At 37.3% G+C, this 17,434-nt stretch overlaps 1 protein-coding gene across 1 annotated transcript; it reads left to right on the forward strand.

Moving 5' to 3' along the window:
• Nucleotides 1-1,726: 1,726 nt before the first annotated feature.
• Nucleotides 1,727-17,103, forward strand: LOC145788370 (monoglyceride lipase-like). The gene is made up of 8 exons (XM_082600143.1): nucleotides 1,727-1,742; nucleotides 2,078-2,192; nucleotides 10,845-10,951; nucleotides 11,482-11,618; nucleotides 11,923-12,033; nucleotides 14,112-14,201; nucleotides 15,073-15,285; nucleotides 16,815-17,103. Exons 1-8 carry the CDS (start codon nucleotides 1,727-1,729, stop codon nucleotides 16,920-16,922), a joined length of 897 nt encoding a protein of 298 aa, XP_082456269.1. The 3' UTR covers nucleotides 16,923-17,103.
• The last annotated feature ends 331 nt before the right edge of the window (nucleotides 17,104-17,434 follow it).

The following is a 17,434-nucleotide window of genomic DNA, read 5'->3' on the forward strand; positions in this document are numbered from 1 at the left end:
AGCAAGGTTCAGTGTGTGTTTAACCAAAATTTCTAAAACTGACTAGATGTATGAGTGTATAGGCTAGCCATTGAGGTTAGTTTTGACTTTTGAACTAAACTTTTTGCTGCGTGAGTTGTAGACTGCGGCTGAGGAGAATCATCATGCCTGCTAAGTGCTTACAGTTTGGTGTACAACTACGGTAGCTTAGTTCTTGGCAATAAACCCTGCTTAGCTTTTTTCATTTAAACATAATGTTGAAAAGAATAACTCAAATTCACAATAAATAAATGTTCAATTGTTCAGTAACACAAATAGTTGTACTACCGGTACTCCAATTTTTAGTCATCCACATTTTCATAAAGTTGGATCATTTCTTCAGCATCCTGTACCTCACTGACTGCAGTAGCTGATGCAAAAAACATTACCTTATCATTTTTGTATTGCAGTGTGGACCATTTATCGAGGATCCCAGTGCCTTAATACCGTGCAAGCTCTGTACAAAGTTAAAAACCAAAAAACCTAGATTTATCTAAATTTGAATTAAAAAAACTTAAAACCCAGATGTGGTAAAAAAAAACAGATCTAGGTGGAAAAACCAAGCCCTGGCATCCTTACCCTTGGTGGTAAGCGAACACTGTATGAAACTGAGTGCTAAATGGTACGCGAATAGAAAAAGTTTGGGAACCACTGCCATTGCCCATAGATGACATTGATATGGTTTGTTACTTTGTTTGAGCGTGTGGTTACTCAACCGTGATACGTGGTATTGGTTGAAAGAGAACAATATTGCAAAGGAGCCCAGTCTGGCCGATCGCAAGATTGCTCATTATCTGATCTCCTTATTATTCATGTGTAATTGTCATGAAAAACTCAGTAAAAAAATAAACCATTAATTGATTTCAACTTAGTCACAGTTTGAGCAAAATGTGTAAAGTTGTTGATTTTAAATTTTGAATAATTTAATTTTGACATCAATTGCACGTGTCAAAAAACATAAAAAAGTCACACTGCAAGCAAACAAACCAAAGTGCTATGAATTTGCGCAGATATATGGCCAGACATGATATTATATCAAAAAAAGTGATACGCCTGAGATAAATAGCAATTCAATAATGTGGTAAGCGTATTTATAAGGTAAAATATTGAATCGAAAAATTGAAATGAAATCCTGTTGTGCTGATACACACTCAATTTGTATTTACTTTTTGTTTGTTTATTGCCAGCAAAACAATAAACTGAACTGAACAGCCTCCAATGAAAAATAAATTGAATTGTAAATGGTATAAAATCTGGCAACACCTTCCTGAAAAACTCACTTTTGGATGAATTTTTAGAGCTTGTCATTTGCAGTTTTTGTTTTGCACTTTTGCAGGAATACAATACGTTACCGTACTGTATCCATCTTCAAAGAGCTTTTTAATTAGTTGGATATTAGTTCTGGTGAAAACGTTTTGGTTTTGGAAACCATGCCATACGGTAATGATGCTTATTTAGTCTGTATCTTAAATGTGCTTTATTTAACCAGCACCTGCGTGAAATCCTTATAGAGACTAGTTTCTACCTATAGCCTACTTTACAGCGAAGGCTTACACTTCTCACTTGACTGTTTTTGCTTTTATTTACAATTTCTTTTACATGCTGTTGATTGCTAGTGTGTACTGCCATAAAAGCTGGCGCAGGATGGAGTGCAAAGCTCTTATACAAAGAAAATGTACTCAAGACGACTGCAATTTTTTCTGCCAACATGTCACAGTGTGCAGGTAACATTGCATTTTTGTACAATGTTTATGTGTGAATTTTGCTACACTAGTAGTCCATATGATTATGCAACAGATTGATTTTCGCTTTTGGCAACATTATTGTTGCTTGCTTCACAAATGTAGATCGACTTTTGCTTGTGGTATGGTGTATTATTCAAGTTTGAACCTGAAAGTTTGTGCAATGTTGCTTGTGTTTTATGTAGACAACTAGACATGTGTAATTGTGTAAATCCACTGAGCTATCTAGGCAGATTATTGTTGCTGAATTGTCAATTCTTCAAATAGGCTATCTTTGCCATGTAATCGAATTGTACATCTGTAGCCTTTTTTAACAGGGACAACTACTGCAAAAACTTACACAGGAAAACGGTTTTCCGAAATTGATCATTTGGTCAATGCTGATCAGCAACACCTTCGGTGCATGTACTGGAGCCCTGCAAACAAAGCAAGGTAACAAGAAATATACTTATTAGCTAGGCTTTATTTTGTTGCTGGTACGGTACTGTCACGGATGTATTAATGATCTGGGACAAAGACTAACCTATGTCTGGTATTGCATAAGGCTAGCTACAGCTCGGAAGTATATTTAAAAACTGGCAGAAAACAACAAATCGCAAGTGTGAAAATGCCAAATGAAGCCATTATTTATATATATAATTATATATACAGTCTTCGAAATTAGCATATTTTTACTTTGGCAAAAACGTTGCCGAGGCCAAACGGCAAAAGTTGAAATTGCCTCGGCAATTGCTGTGAACATTTATTACGAAAAGGTTGTACCAAAACATGTACGGTAAAACAAGAAGCGAAAAATATACTAGAGTAGTCTATCACAACCGCATTGTTTGATTTGTTGTGATGTAATAATACCAAATGTAGCGATAAAGCGAGCAACGCGATACGCACGCTGTTACGGTAATTCACGTTAAATAACTTCCGGGGGGGGGAGTAATTTAATTTTGGGTTGATTCAACGTTCGAGTCAGCACAAATCGATTTAATTGTCCCGGCGAATGGCGGGTTATATTGCGTAACAACAATGCCTAATAATTTTTTTTCTTGTTTGTTTAAACATTAATTAGACATCTAGCGACGTTGAATTATCATAAAATAACGTTAATTGTTCAACCAGGTACAAGTTAATACATCACTGCGAGAACATTGTCTCGATTTACGTATAAACTAACATAACTTCGGCACAATTGGGATACTGCGAGCAACACAAAGTATGTTTCGTTTCTAGCACTAGTTGTTTCGTTCATCTGATGAAATTGAAAGTAAAATTAACAACAAACAAGATGGTTTATTGCTTCACTGACATTTCGCGCACCATGACAATGCGCATCCTCAGAGTGAATAACATACAAAATAAAATTTCACCAGGTTATATACTACTGCGGTGCGATTGAAGGCAAGAAAAAAAAAACGCAATATTTTAAAAAATTGGCCAATGATGTGTGAGCGGTTACTTTTCATGTTAAAATTACGTAAAAACTTCCAACAAAAACATAAAAATTCGAAGCAGTGACAACCAACAGAAAAAAGTGCGATTGAAGGCAAGAGAAATAGAACACAATGTTTTAAAGATTGGCTTAATGATGTGTGGCGTTGATTTACGTAAAAAACTTCGTAAAAATTACGTAAAAAACTTCTAGTTTTGTCTCGAATTTCTAGTGGTCTTCAGTGCTTCAAATTTATGTTTATTGTTGGAAGTTTTTTACGTAATTTAACGTCGAAAGTAACCGCACATCATTAGCCAGTCTTTAAAACCGGAATGGCCCGTTTCGGCGAGTCCGATTCGGCGAGTTCCCTATTCGGCGAGTTTTTGAAATTTTAATTTTGAAAGGTAATTATCGGGTACCGCAGCCTAACTGTTTTCACATCGTTTTAACGTCGCTGAACGTGCAGAAAGAAATAAAAATAAAATGTTTGAACTATTAAATTAAAATTCGTTAAGTCAGTTCAGTTGTTTTTATTTCAGACCATCATATCACAAACAATACACGTCAACATAGCAAAGGTAGAAGCGACAAAACGCGAACGCTAAAACGTGCTTGAATTCGTCATGTCAGTTCAGTTGTTTTTAAGGTAGAAGCGACAAAACGTGAACGTTAAAACGTGCTTGTGACCGAAGTAAGTTATTGAGTTCAAAGAAATTTGGCACGGTCGCAACACCTTCAGAAAAATTTAAGATGTAAAGGGAAAATAAAAAAAAGAAAATGTTACAAAAAAAATCATGTTTATATCCATAAGTTAGTACTTTTGAATAGTTAAAATGATTAGTTTGGATCAACAAATGTGTGGCCTACAGCTTGGATTGAAAGGAAATTATCGGGTATTATACCATAGCCTAGTTATCCCTACCAGCAAAAATTTGTTCCAAGAACCCAGTTAGCCTAACAGTTCATTTTTACATTGTAGTAACAGAATGAAAAGACTCACCAAATGTGTGGCTTCTCGTTTTAACGTCGCTAAACGTTGAAATCGTGTAGTAAAGAGAACTTTGATGACTAGGATACGTTGCAAACCTTAAAGGTGCACTGCAACGAAAATACATAGCTTTTGTATTTGTAGATCTTTCTGAAATAAAACGTTTTTCAAAAAATTTTTTATTTTTTGTGTTACCATTAATTAAAAAACCTAAAAAAACCTTTTTTGAATTAAATGATTCTGATTGGTCAAAGTGTTTTATGACGTCATTGGCTGGCAAAGCGGCATCCAAGGTCTATTGTTTTGCGTACAAACACAAGGAACAAATCGCGTAGGCTACCGAAACAGCAAACAATTTTGTGCTAAGGGAGTTTTTACACCCTTAAAATGGTGGCTACTTGTATGGCTCCCGGTCGTACTAACCGGGAAATCGTCAAACCTTTCATCGTTTACCTCTGAATAATGACGACAAGCTGAAGAAATGGATCTCAGCGATGAAATTCAAAAACCCACCTGTAAATAAGCACTGGCATGTGTGCACCAATCATTTTCTGGCCAGCGATTACCAACGCGATCTACAGGCAGAGCTACAAGGCACCAAGTCCAAACACCTGCTCATCCCTGAAGCTGTTTCTTCTGTCTTTGATTTTTCAAGATATGTGAAAGCCACTGTCAATACAATACAGTACAGTACCCACAAAACTCGATCGACCTAGGTACAGGTCTGTGAGTACGATCGGGCGTTTGGATCGAATAGCAAAGCGAGAAAACAACAAGACTTTGAAACAGGTCAGTAGGACAGTAAAACATTGGCAGGGTAGGCAAAGGCATATTAGGCAACTCTGAATACATAGGCTACTTTTAGTTGATATAAACCACTTGGTTCAAGCAAATTATTTTCCTACATTTTTTTCAATGTAAATTTTCCATCCGACTGCTGTCTGAACTGGTGTTGTCAGAGCACGAATCAGAATGATGTTCTTCGCTGTCAAGTCGCCGTCTTTTTGGTTCAAAGAGAAATCCTTGTCTTGTTTCAGACATCTTGTTTATGTTCAATATACAATGACCTATGCGACGTTTCTAAGGCAAGTGCATGAAGCTGTTTACTTGGTTGCCAGCCGATGACATCACAAGACACATAGCGCCATCAGGTGGCCGATTTTTATTTGGTTATATCTCTCAAACAAAAAGGCATATCAAAAAATTTTTTTTGAAAAATATAATACTTAAACACTAAAGAATCACCAAAAAAATTTTAATTTTTCATTTCAGGTCCCCTTTAAAGCAGCCAGCGACCATCGCGGCCATGGCTGCTAAGTAGTGCTTGAATGACCGCCTGTGCTACCTCTTCCGTCGGCCAAGTTTGGCCGCCGGTTTCTTCTAGCCAATTATTTAATTTCGCAATAGAATGATCGTGGATTAAATGTCGAAAATATGTAGTATCAAAGAGTGACACAGAATTAGGTCAGCGCATCATAGTCACCACTGTTGTATTGAATATATCCAGCTGCGATCACCAGCGCTGTAAGTCTTGTTTGCAATTCCCGATGTTTATTTTAACGAAGTGTTAATCCGAAGTGCTAATTTACATCGGCTGGCAATATTGTCGTTTTTATATCGATTCAATGTTGTCGAATATTGAATCGTTGTTAAAAAGGAGAACTAGGTTAGTTGACATCCGTGGGTAAAACACGTGTCTTCATAGTTGAGAACGCTGTGGGTTAGTGACTTCACACCCTCAATGATGACATTATAGCGGAATAAATGGCCAGGTTTTATGAAAGGCGGTATGCAGTTGAAACAATTTACTGAGCTGCGAGCAGTTAAAACAATTTAGGGTTGTTAGATGGTCCCGCAATACTGGATTACAATCCCGATAAAGCATTTAATGCGTGGTGTGGTACAACGATTCTATTGCAGGACGTCGCCCAGACTTCAACAACGCTAAGTGATCATTTTAACATTGTTGCAAGTTTAATGCTATTTACTTGTGCTATCGTTATTGTATTTTGGCCTCCAAGCACGCAGATTTGGCCGCCGAGAAAGAGCTCTCGGTAGGCCTCGATGGCTGCCGGAAAAAAACATGAGTTTTAAGGCCTGCGTTGAAACTGAAAAACATTCACAGAAGCCCTTCGATACGTTGCATTTTTAAGATTATGCATTTTTAAGATAATGTATTCGGACGTTGAATCAATGTACAAATAAACTGTTAGGCTAAATTGCTTCTTGGAACAAATTTCAACGTATTCTAGTCATCAAAGTTCTCTCTTTTACACGATTTCAACGTTTAGCGACGTTAAAACGATGTAAAAACGGCAATTTCTGCTGGTCGGGATAACTAGGCTACGGTACCCGATAATTTCCTTTCAATCCAAGCTGTAGGCCACACATTTGTTGATCTAAACTAATCATTTTAACTATTCAAAAGTACTAACTTATAGACATGAAACATGATTTTTTTTGTAACCTTTTCTTTTTTTATTTTCCCTTTATTTCCTAAATTTTTCTGAAGGTGTTGCGACCGTGCCAAATTTCTTTCAACTCAATAACTTACTTCGGTCACAAACACGTTTTAACGTTCGCGTTTTGTCGCTTCTACCTTTTTCTACACCTTTGCTATGTTGACGTGAATTGTTTTTGATATCATGATCAAAAATAAAAACAACTGAACTGACATGACGAATTCAAGCACGTTTTAACGTTCGCGTTTTGTCGCATCTATCTTTGCTATGTTGACGTGTATTGTTTTTCATATGATGGTCAGAAATAAAAACAACTCAACTGAACTGACATAACGAATTTTAATTTAATAGTTCAAACATTTTATTTTTATTCTTTTCTGCACGATTTCAACGTTTAACGATGTAAAAACGGCAATTATAATTACTAATTAGGCTACGGTACCCGATAATTCCCTTTTAAAAATAAAATTTTAAAAACTCGCCGAATAGGGCACTCGCCGAAAAAGGCTCTCGCCGAATAGGGAACTCGCCGAATCGGACTAGTCGAATCGGACTCGCCGAATAGTAGCAGACCCCTTTAAAACATTGTGTTCTATTTCTCTTGCCTTCAATCGCACTTTTTTTTGTTGGTCGTCACTGTTTCGAATTTTTATGTTTTTGTTGGAAGTTTTTACATAATTTTAACGTGGAAAGTAACCGCTCACACATCATTGGCCAATTTTTTAAATTATTGCGTGTTTTATTTTTTCTTGCCTTCAATCGCACCGCAGTATAACCTGGTGAAATTTTATTTTGTATGTTATTCGCTCTGAGGATGCGCATTGTCATGGTGCGCGAAACGTCAGTGAAGCAATAAACCATCTTGTTTGTTGTTAATTTTACTTTCAATTTCATCAGATGAACGTAGCAACTAGTGCTAGAAACGATAATTGTCCTGATGAACACCCAAACTTTTCAGTACAAAGTATGTCGGTACACGACAACTGGGCGAGACAAACTGGGCGATACCCACTTGGGCGAGACCAGGTGGGCGATGAGTCAAGTGAGCGACGGACTAAGTGGGCGACGAGTCAAGTGGGCGACGAGCCAAGTGGGCAACGGACCAAGTGGGCGACGGTAGCGAAAGTTTCGCTTGAAAATCACTGCAAAAAATTCAAATGTCTAATGCATGTACCTACCAAACCAGCTACTCAGTAGTTAAGATCTCAGCACTGGCTGATCTAGTGACCCACCGCAAGTGTTTATTTACTTTATAATATTCAGAGACTGGATTGTGTGCTGCAAAATAATGTGTCAACATGACGTCACAATGAAAATTAACATCAAACAGCAAGCGCTATTACTAGACTACAAAAAATAATGAAAATGTTGCTTCCAATGCTTCGTGAAACTCAGCGTGAGAACTCTCATTGCCTCCCTTCCACAAATCAATCATTGTATTTTAAAGTAAAAATAAAAGTTATATTTTACGATCTAAAACAGAAAATGTGACTTTATAACGACTGACAAGCTTCGATGACTTCAACCACTCTTTGGCCATTCGTTTGTTTCTTTTCTGAGGGGTTTCTCTTAAGCTTCACGATAAACCGTAACGCCGCAAAGCGATTAGATAAATTATATATGTCACCACCGTTCCGAACGGCTAAACTTTCGCTACCGTCGCCCACTTGGTCCGTCGCCTACTTGGCTCGTCGCCTACTTGGCTTGTCGCCTACTTGACTCGTCGCCCACTTGACGCATCGCCCACCTGGTCTCGCCCAAGTGGGTATCGCCCAGTTTGTCTCGCCCAGTTGTCGTGTACCGAAAGTATGTTTGATAAAGAACTAGTCAGAATCGGTATCATCAGATGCTAGATGAGATAACGGAAAGCGAGGCGCAATGAAGAGTACATGCTTACAATAATTTAACGTCTTCTGGCGTTAAATCAATGCAAATAGGGTGATACTACTATAAAAGATTCAATTCTCCCAGCTGGGCACGTATGTAAGCGCCGGCGAAGTAGGAAGTAACCCAAATATAACATCCAGCAATATTAGTAAGATTGAATAAGCATCCTAGTCTGGTGTAGTCTAAGAAAATTAGTTTTTTTGTAATCTTGTGGTCCTTACAAGCGCTCATGTGGCCTCGGCATTTTTATTGCCGGCGCTAATGCGCCATTCCTGCATTCCTAATTTCGAAGGCTGTATATTGTATATAGTTTTGGGGGAGAGTTTGCTTTTTTATACCAAAGACAGGCAAGACACAACATATTGTAATAACCCTATATATTGCATAATAGTCCATGTTTCACCATCGCAGGTCTGGAAACTACACTTAGAAACATGTACTGCACATTTTCAATCTACAAAATGACAGCTGTTTTAATTTTTGTATAAAAACAATTTTAGACAATCCTTTATTGCATTTCAACATTAATCAATGTAAATTTTGTATTTTATAGCAATTTGCGGTCACTAATAAGAATAACAGTTTATTTCACAAGTTGTATGAGTTTTTTTGGGGGTTTTGTGTCAATCTGTTGAATATTCAACGTGGAACAAAGTATATGTATTTATTGTATATATATATACCAAATGCAATGCATGGTATGAACGCACTTGACAAAGCTACACATGATTTGGCTTTTCATCATGTACTTTAAAATAGTATGAAAAAAGTGAAAGAAAAATGTCTAATGCATTATTCACAACATGTTGCACATGTTCTTTTTATAAAAAAAGATATTTTTGAAGGTTTATGGGTAGTTAGTTTTAATTTTGAATTCTTTTTTTGGAGTATTTCTACAATGTTGAAAAAAGTTTGTGTCAATAGCAGTTTATCCAGTAGACATTTGCACTAATAACAATAATGTTAACTTGCTTTCTATTATAACCAACATTTGATTTATTATATTGTATAATATTTTGGACAGCTTTATTCAACCTACCGTATTTATCTGTGTATATATATATCTTATAAGTCGCACCCCAAAATTTGGCTCAAATATTGGTACAAGTTTTTTTAGCAAATTTTCCTATGCCTTTTTCTCATTGCAATCAAGCGTGCCGCACACGCACATGCGAGTTGTTCGCATTAAAATTCACATGCATGCTGTGCAGTGAGCATGTTAATACAATGCTCGCAATCCTCGCACGCAAAATACAAACGCTTAATAGCAGCGCTAACGCGCGATCTGTAGCATTCGTTTGTCAGAAGTTCAGAACCTTGTGTATAAGTCGCACCCAGGCCTCGAAATTCACGGCGAACATGTCCGCCGTCACAGCATGTGAATCGGACATATTTGTCCGCCGAGAAATAACACGGGAACTACCGATACAAATCGTCATTGCATAGCACAAACAATTGTTGCAAGAATATAATTTCCCGCGCATCTAGAAAATGTGAATACTGTATCTCCTAGCTTCCATTCAAAAAGGAAAACTTTCGACTTTTACGTTGCTTCAACGATTGATTAACGAAGGTAAATTCTTCGCTAAGAATCGATGGGAATACCGGTACTTCTACACTAATCACGTGCAACTTAATTCAAGTCTTACGTCACAATGTCTGGCTTTGATCCAGTAATATTGATAACACGCAAGGTTAGTTACAAAATTAGATTATGCGAGTAGGCTATAACAGCAAGATGCAGCAAAATTTGTTAAGTTTTAGTATTACAATAAGAAAGAAAACGCCTACGGAAAAGTAAACTTCGCTCACAAGACACACAAAAATAAACCTAAAGAAAAAAGCCCAATGAAACTTCGCACAGCAGAAAATAGTGGCATTAGTGTAGAAGTTTTCCGACTCCTGCCCAGAGCATTGTGACGCAAGAAGCCACACGACCTCGTTCGGTGGAAGTTAATCAGTTATGCGTCGTATTAAGCATCTACACGGCGCTTTAACTCTTCGAGCGCATATCGTTGGTCTGATGAAAGCCTTTCAGAGTGACTTCACTGAAATTTAAAAAAGCCTTCTCAACCGTAGCTATACAGTAGTTCTCAAATGGCGAAGAATTATCAAGATAAAGTGATTAAACATGACGATCAACGCTAAAACTGGTGTGTCCGCCAAGATAGCTGCTCAGACCGGACACGTTTGTCCGCCGTCAACAAAAACGAATATCGAGGCCTGGTCGCACCCCAACCTTTTTGGGCAAGATTTGGTGCAAAATTCTGCGACTTATACACGGATAAATACGGTGTACGTTTTGTAATGAATAATGTTATCAGGTTTTTATTATTCATGATTCATGGATTCGGAGGACATTGTGGACGTTTTGAAGAACTGGCTTTTCGTTTAAACTCTCATGGGGGTCTGTTATTTTCACATGATCATGGTAAGCTATACGTTTTTTTTAAGGATGAATGATCAAGGAATAGTTGATTTCAAAACTTTAAATATTTTGTCTTAAATGAGGTACGGTAGGCTGTATAAGTGTATTGTATATCTATTATGTAGCATGATACATGCTAATAATGGCTGAGGAAAAAGAGGCAGGTGAAATACTGAAAATTTTCGCACATATAATTGGTTTGCATAATTATGTTGCTAGTAGGATATTCCTTTAATATAATGCTTTATGTCAATATATGTTTGTGTTCATCTTTTTCACAATAATGTTTTAAAATATTAGATATTTGGTCTGTCATGTCAATGTTTGATTAATGTTCCTAATCTACTTTGAAAATTTACTTTGACACCTGGGTCTTTGTGTGAGGACTAAGAAACAAAACTTGGTAGACTAACTGCATTTTGGATTAATATTTTATATTTCCTTTTTGCTTCATTTAACCTTAACTTTTGTGAAACCAGTATTTATGGAAACGGAATGTGATTTTTGATTAAAACTTTATGTTATGATACCAGTTGGTCATGGAGAAAGTGAAGGAGATAGAACCACAGTGAAAGATTACTCTATATTCATCCGCGATGTATTACAGCATATTGATCACGTGAAGTTGCAGCATCCAAACTTGCCTGTATTTCTTTTTGGACAGTCCATGGTAACATATCGTTTTATTAAATATTAAAAGTATAACTATTGTCGATTTCTTGATAATTCTGCATATTTGTATTTATTACTCTATATAATAGCCTACTGTATCATATGTAATTGTAAAGAGTTGTATCAAACCTGCATGTACATATGTTATCTTGTATTGGCACTAAAAGAAGAGTTCAAATTTGAAACTAAGTGGAGTTTTGCCTTGTTACATCACGTAAAGTTTCAGTTGCAGACCGATATAGTATACAGACGCTTTTCTGTTGCATTAATTCCAACAACCTCCCTCATGCTTTGCTTCTTAGGGGGGAGCACTGGCTGTGCTAACGGCTCATCAGAAACCTGATGCTTTTCGTGGAGTTATTACTCACGGGGGGATGCTAAAGTTGGACCCAAAGTTTGAAACCCCACTCTATGTAAGTTAACATATTATTAATGTTTAACTCTTTTTCGATTGTCACTGTTAGTAGCGATTTGTTATCGTTTAACAGAGGTATATTTAGGCCGACAGTGATTGATTATGTGAAATATCGAAAGTCTTATTCTTGTTTGATATGACCATACGTAATTGATCTAAAGCATTGCTGATAAACAGTAACACACACTCACATAGGCGTCGAAATAGGGTGGGCCGGGTGGGCGACGCCCACCCTGCCGTGAAACGAGGGTGGGCAAAATATGTTTCGCCCACCCTGTTTTCATGACACTTATGAAGTGTTCGTTACAATTATTTCCGTTTTTCTTAAACGCTGGATTATCCAACTAAGTGCAACGCAACTTCTTGATTTATGCTATGTCTCTCGCTAAGTATCCGACAGAACATTAGAACAAAGCAATTCCGCAACAACGCTGCATGGAAAAAAGGGGTACTCAATGCATTGTTGTTACGGCAACTGCCACAGCTGGCAATTCCTGGTGAGAGAAAGCCACGTTTGATCTTTTCTCCGAATGGCTCACTTTCGTTACGTCACAATCAAACTTCAGTTCCCGGTCAGCGTAAGGGAATGTGAATATGACATCATAATGAACATGACAATAAAATAACTGATACAAACTAAAGACGTACGGTACTGAAACAATCGCTTATACAAATCCAAATGCGGCAAATCCGAAGGCGCCACTTTAAAGATAACAGGTCACGAGTCACACGCTTTTTAGGTCACAAAGGAAAACATAAAAGAAGTTTGTTTAGTTTAGCAGCACTCATAAAATCGCAAGGTGCAAGAAAGAAAACATCCAACCTATTAAAGCCTAATTGCTGCAGCGACGCTAAACGCAGTCTTTGTGAGAAAGACTAACCACACTCTTCGAAATTACCGTCGGCAATTGCCGAGGTGATTGTAAGGACCACAAGATTACGAGAAAAAACTAATTTTCTTGGACTACACCAGACTAGGATGTTGATTCAATCTTACTATTGCTGGATGTTTTATTTGGGTTACTTTCTACTTCGCCGGCGCTTGGACACATGCCCAGCTGGGAGAATCTTTTATAGAAATATCACCCCATTTGCATTGATTTAACTCCAGTAGACATCAAATTATTGTAAGCATCTACATCTACTCCTTGTTGCGCCTCGCTTTCCGTTATCTCGTCCAGCTGATACAGCATCTGATGATACCAATTCTGACTACCTAGTTCATCAAACAGACTTTGTGTTGCTCGCAGTGTCACAAATTGTGCAAAAATTATGTTGGCTTATAAGCTTACGTAAATCGAGGCAATCGTCTCGCAGGGAGCTGTTGAATCTTGATATGTTACCTGTACCAGGTTGAGCAATTAACGTTATTTTATAATAATTCAACGTCGCTAGATGTCGAATTAATGTAAAACAAACGTAAATTTCTTATTGGGCATTGTTGTTACACAATATAACCCGCCAGGAAAACTAATCGATTTGTGCTGACTCGAACGTTGAATCAACCCAAAATTAACTTACTTTCCTTCTACCCGTGAGTTTTTTAACGTGAGTTGCTGTAACAGCGTGCGTATCGCGTTGCTCGCTTTATCACTACTTTTGGTATTATTACGTCACAACAAATCAAACAATGCGTTCGTGATAGACTACTCTAGTATATTTTTCGCTTCTCGTTTTACATGTTTTAGTACAATCTTTTCCTATTAGGCTAAATGTTCACAGCAATTGCCGAGGCAATTTCAACTTTTGCCGTTTGGCCTCGGCAACGTTTTTGCCGAAGTAAAAATATGCTAATTTTAAAGACTAAACCATTGCGAATTTGCAAACATACACATTCAATGAAATCTGTTTGAAAACTCTCGCCCACCCAGAATTCCTCTCTTCTAAGAAAAAATCGACGCCTATGCACACTCATAGTTTTTGTTATAATGGTTAAGCATTCCAAGAACATTTTAATCAACTTTTCATTTGTGAACAAACATTCTCAAGTTCATTGCAATGAATCCATTGGCAGAAGTGTATACAAAACCATTTGTTTTTTCTATGACACTGATTGACACTGACCTATTTTTTTAGAGATTCCTTATAAAATTTGTGGCAACAATTGCTCCAGATTATCAGATTTCAGAATTTGACAGCGCTGGGTCAACTCGCGACGAAGACCAGGTATTGGTTTGTTTGCTGTAAATTTAAACCGATCGATTTTGCTTGCGAGGTATGTGGTCTATTTGAGCAGTTGTGATTGTTTTCTGTCATATCCATTCCTTATGGCCGGTAGTTGAAGGCTTAGATTGAAGTCGACAAAAAGGTAAAGAAGATAATTTTTGTTCATCTTTCCTATCCAAACAACCCCTTTGATGATTGGTGATACAGCATTTTAATCGTGGATTTAATGCTTTGAGGCAGAAAACTTAAGTTGTTACTTTACATGGATTGGATCATTCAATGAATGTCACTGGGTATGCAGTGAGTACAGTACAGGTTGTCGGTATTTTACACAACCCAAAAAAACGCTGGTGTTTTTTTTTTTTTAATGAACCAAAGTACTACAAGGTACTTAAAACAAATTCAGATTAGGACTTAAGAATGTGATTGTGAAGAAAATTTCCAAGGATAAATTGAAAACACAGTGGATATTTCTGTACACAAAAATCAAGTAATGCCAGTTTGTACTACACTAAAACTCATTTATGCAAGAAGGCCTCATAGTTAAACAGCCCTAGTGCATTATTTTATTGAGTTATACCAGCATGTACTGTGAGTGAGAGGCACTTCATTGGTAAAAAGTAGTATTTGAGGTGAAATAAGCATGAATCTACCTTTTTTGCATCTTTTTTAAATAAAACCCCCAAAAAAACGGGTTTTTCTCAACCCTGATGCTGTACATCTTTGTACATATGGAATATTCATAAAAAAACCTGTGTCTGACATTATTTAGGCCTTGTTTCACAATTACAGGCCTGGAAACTACTTGTAGAAACATGTATCGCACATTTTCAATCTATAGTGCGACAGATTTAGGTATTTTTATTTGTAGATGAAGATAATTCTAGAGGATCCTTTGTTGCATTGCAACATCAAAAGCCACATGGCTCTCCAACTCCTTCGCATGGCGCAAATGATACTGGAGATTGGAAAAGATTTTTCCTCCCCATTCCTTGCTGTACATGGTGGAAATGATGCGGTTTGTGATCCAGATGGATCACGTTGGCTCCATGATTGTGCTAAAAGTGAAGATAAGACTCTTAAGGTAAGTTTAATTTAGATGCAAGTCCACTGTGGTGGAAAATTAAACAACATCTTCTAAATTTTCGTTACCAGCTTGTAGCGACAGCAACAAAACATAAACACCTAAATACAATTTAAATTAATCGTTGAAATTCTTCTTAGAGTGTTAAATTAAACTTTGTACTTATATCCAGCTACCCAAATTCATCTTTTTTATATTAATCCGACTTCTGCCGATGACGTGAGTCGGTGGTTACTTTTAGTTACTTGTGCACTAATCTGTACTACGCTAATCTTCAAGCGTCACTGCAATGTTAGCAGGTCACTGCAATTTGTTTACCATGGCCGAATAACAACACTGTTAATAGCTGCTTGCACTCGTACAGCATTATAGTGGAAGAGGATTGTGGGAGCAAGTCTTTTAGGCGCTGACAGTTAGGCGCTGGTCTAATAGGCGCGCACACTGTGGCGGGATATTTAGGTGCGGAGCAATGTGGCGCCCGGTCATTTAAGTGCTATTCCTAGTAAAGTCTGTAGATTGTATCAGCTTGGCAGAAAATTATATCACGGCTGCCGTGTGTGAAGCTGCTTAAACCGGCAATGCTTTTCACACAAAATGTTATATTGAACAGAAAAATATATTGTTGTTTTATTGATTTATTATTGTTTTGTTTGTTGTTAGTCCTTAGTCCAAGTTTGCGTTGGTGAAAGCTTTATCAATAAATTATTCAAGCTTCCGAACCTTATTGAGTTCATTTTTAGTTAACTCTTTCGCGACCACGGACGTATACACACGCCTTGGGATTTTTGTCATGATGACCAAGGAAGTATCCCTACGTCCAAGGTTAAAAGGTAGCTTATTTCAAGCTAAAAAATGTAAATGATGGCAAATCCATAGTCTTTGCCTGTCCTTTTTTGGCTAATTAAAAAAAAATATATTTTGGCGGTGCAGTTATCAGATGAGGACTTCTTAAAGATGGGGACGCAGTGGATTTTTTTTCTTTCACTCATTGGAATTGGCAGTCAAAACTGACTAGGCAACCCCTTACTTTGGAATTTCTCGATGAAAAAGACTGTAGGCTAAATTACGTAAACTTTTTGCTTAAAATTATAATATAACGTTTTGTGTGAAAAAGCATTGCCGGTGTAAGCAGCTTCACTCACTGAAGCCATGACCAACAACGCACACGTATTAACAAAACAATATGTTTTCCTGTTCAATATAATATTTTGTGTGAAAAGCATTGCCCTACGCCCCTCCCTGCCAAGCTGATACAATCTACAGACTTCACTAGGAATAGCACTTAAATGACCGGGCGCCACAGTGCTCCGCACCTAAATATCCAGACGCCACAGTGTGCGCGTCTATTAGACCAGCGCCTAAAAGACGTGGACCCAGGATTGTGGGGTTGGCTGAATCACTCAATTTTGTTTCAAGGTTAAAACAGCTGACCTCTCTTGACTTTTTTAGGTTTTGTTGCTTAACCATTTTATCACATTCTGAAAGTAGATATTTGCACTCGTACTTAGTTGCAGTCTACTTGGTTGCAGATATACGAAAGGTGCTTTCATGATGTGATCCACGAGCTTCCTGAAGATAGAATGCAATGCATTAGTGACATTGGATACTGGATTAACAAAAGAATCGACAGCACTTAAATGTGTATTTCATATATTTCAGTATTTTCAATGATGTATTTTACAATTTAAGGATCTACCTCAACTAATGTTTTTGAGGCTAAAATCTCATCATGGACGTAATTGCCTATTTCATGCGTCGACGATCCCAACTTTTGACTTTAATTTTTTTTAAATCAGTAATTTTTTAGCCATCTTTGCATCTACGTCACTATTACGACTAGGCCCTGGGCAGTAGGTTACCTATTCGTGCTGATTTCTTCTCAATGACAAGTCATTAATTAGTTTGAAGAATAGGTTACCAGTCTTTTTTCTATTCCATTGGTGAGAATGAAATTATTAAATTTCTGTTTTTGGCTTTGGTAGGCTCGTAGTTGTAGTCCAGTTGCCTCCCCCCCGTAACTACGCCCCTGAGCAAGGCTTGTCAAAATTTTTGCTCTCGACCCCTTTTAATCTCTTAAAATTTCCCGCAACGTTTTACTGTAAAAATGGTAAACGATGCGAAGTATATCTTTGTAATATTGAATGAAAGG

Source organism: Aplidium turbinatum, chromosome 2, assembly GCF_918807975.1.
Source record: "Aplidium turbinatum chromosome 2, kaAplTurb1.1, whole genome shotgun sequence".
NCBI classification, from domain to species: domain Eukaryota; kingdom Metazoa; phylum Chordata; class Ascidiacea; order Aplousobranchia; family Polyclinidae; genus Aplidium; species Aplidium turbinatum.

Excerpts from the sequence above, each read along its gene's own strand:
- LOC145788370 (XM_082600143.1), top strand. Across the intron at positions 2,193-10,844 it reads AGCCCTGCAAACAAAGCAAG|GTTTTTATTATTCATGATTC; the intron begins GTAACAAGAAAT and ends TAATGTTATCAG. Across the intron at positions 14,202-15,072 it reads CAACTCGCGACGAAGACCAG|ATGAAGATAATTCTAGAGGA; the intron begins GTATTGGTTTGT and ends TTTTATTTGTAG.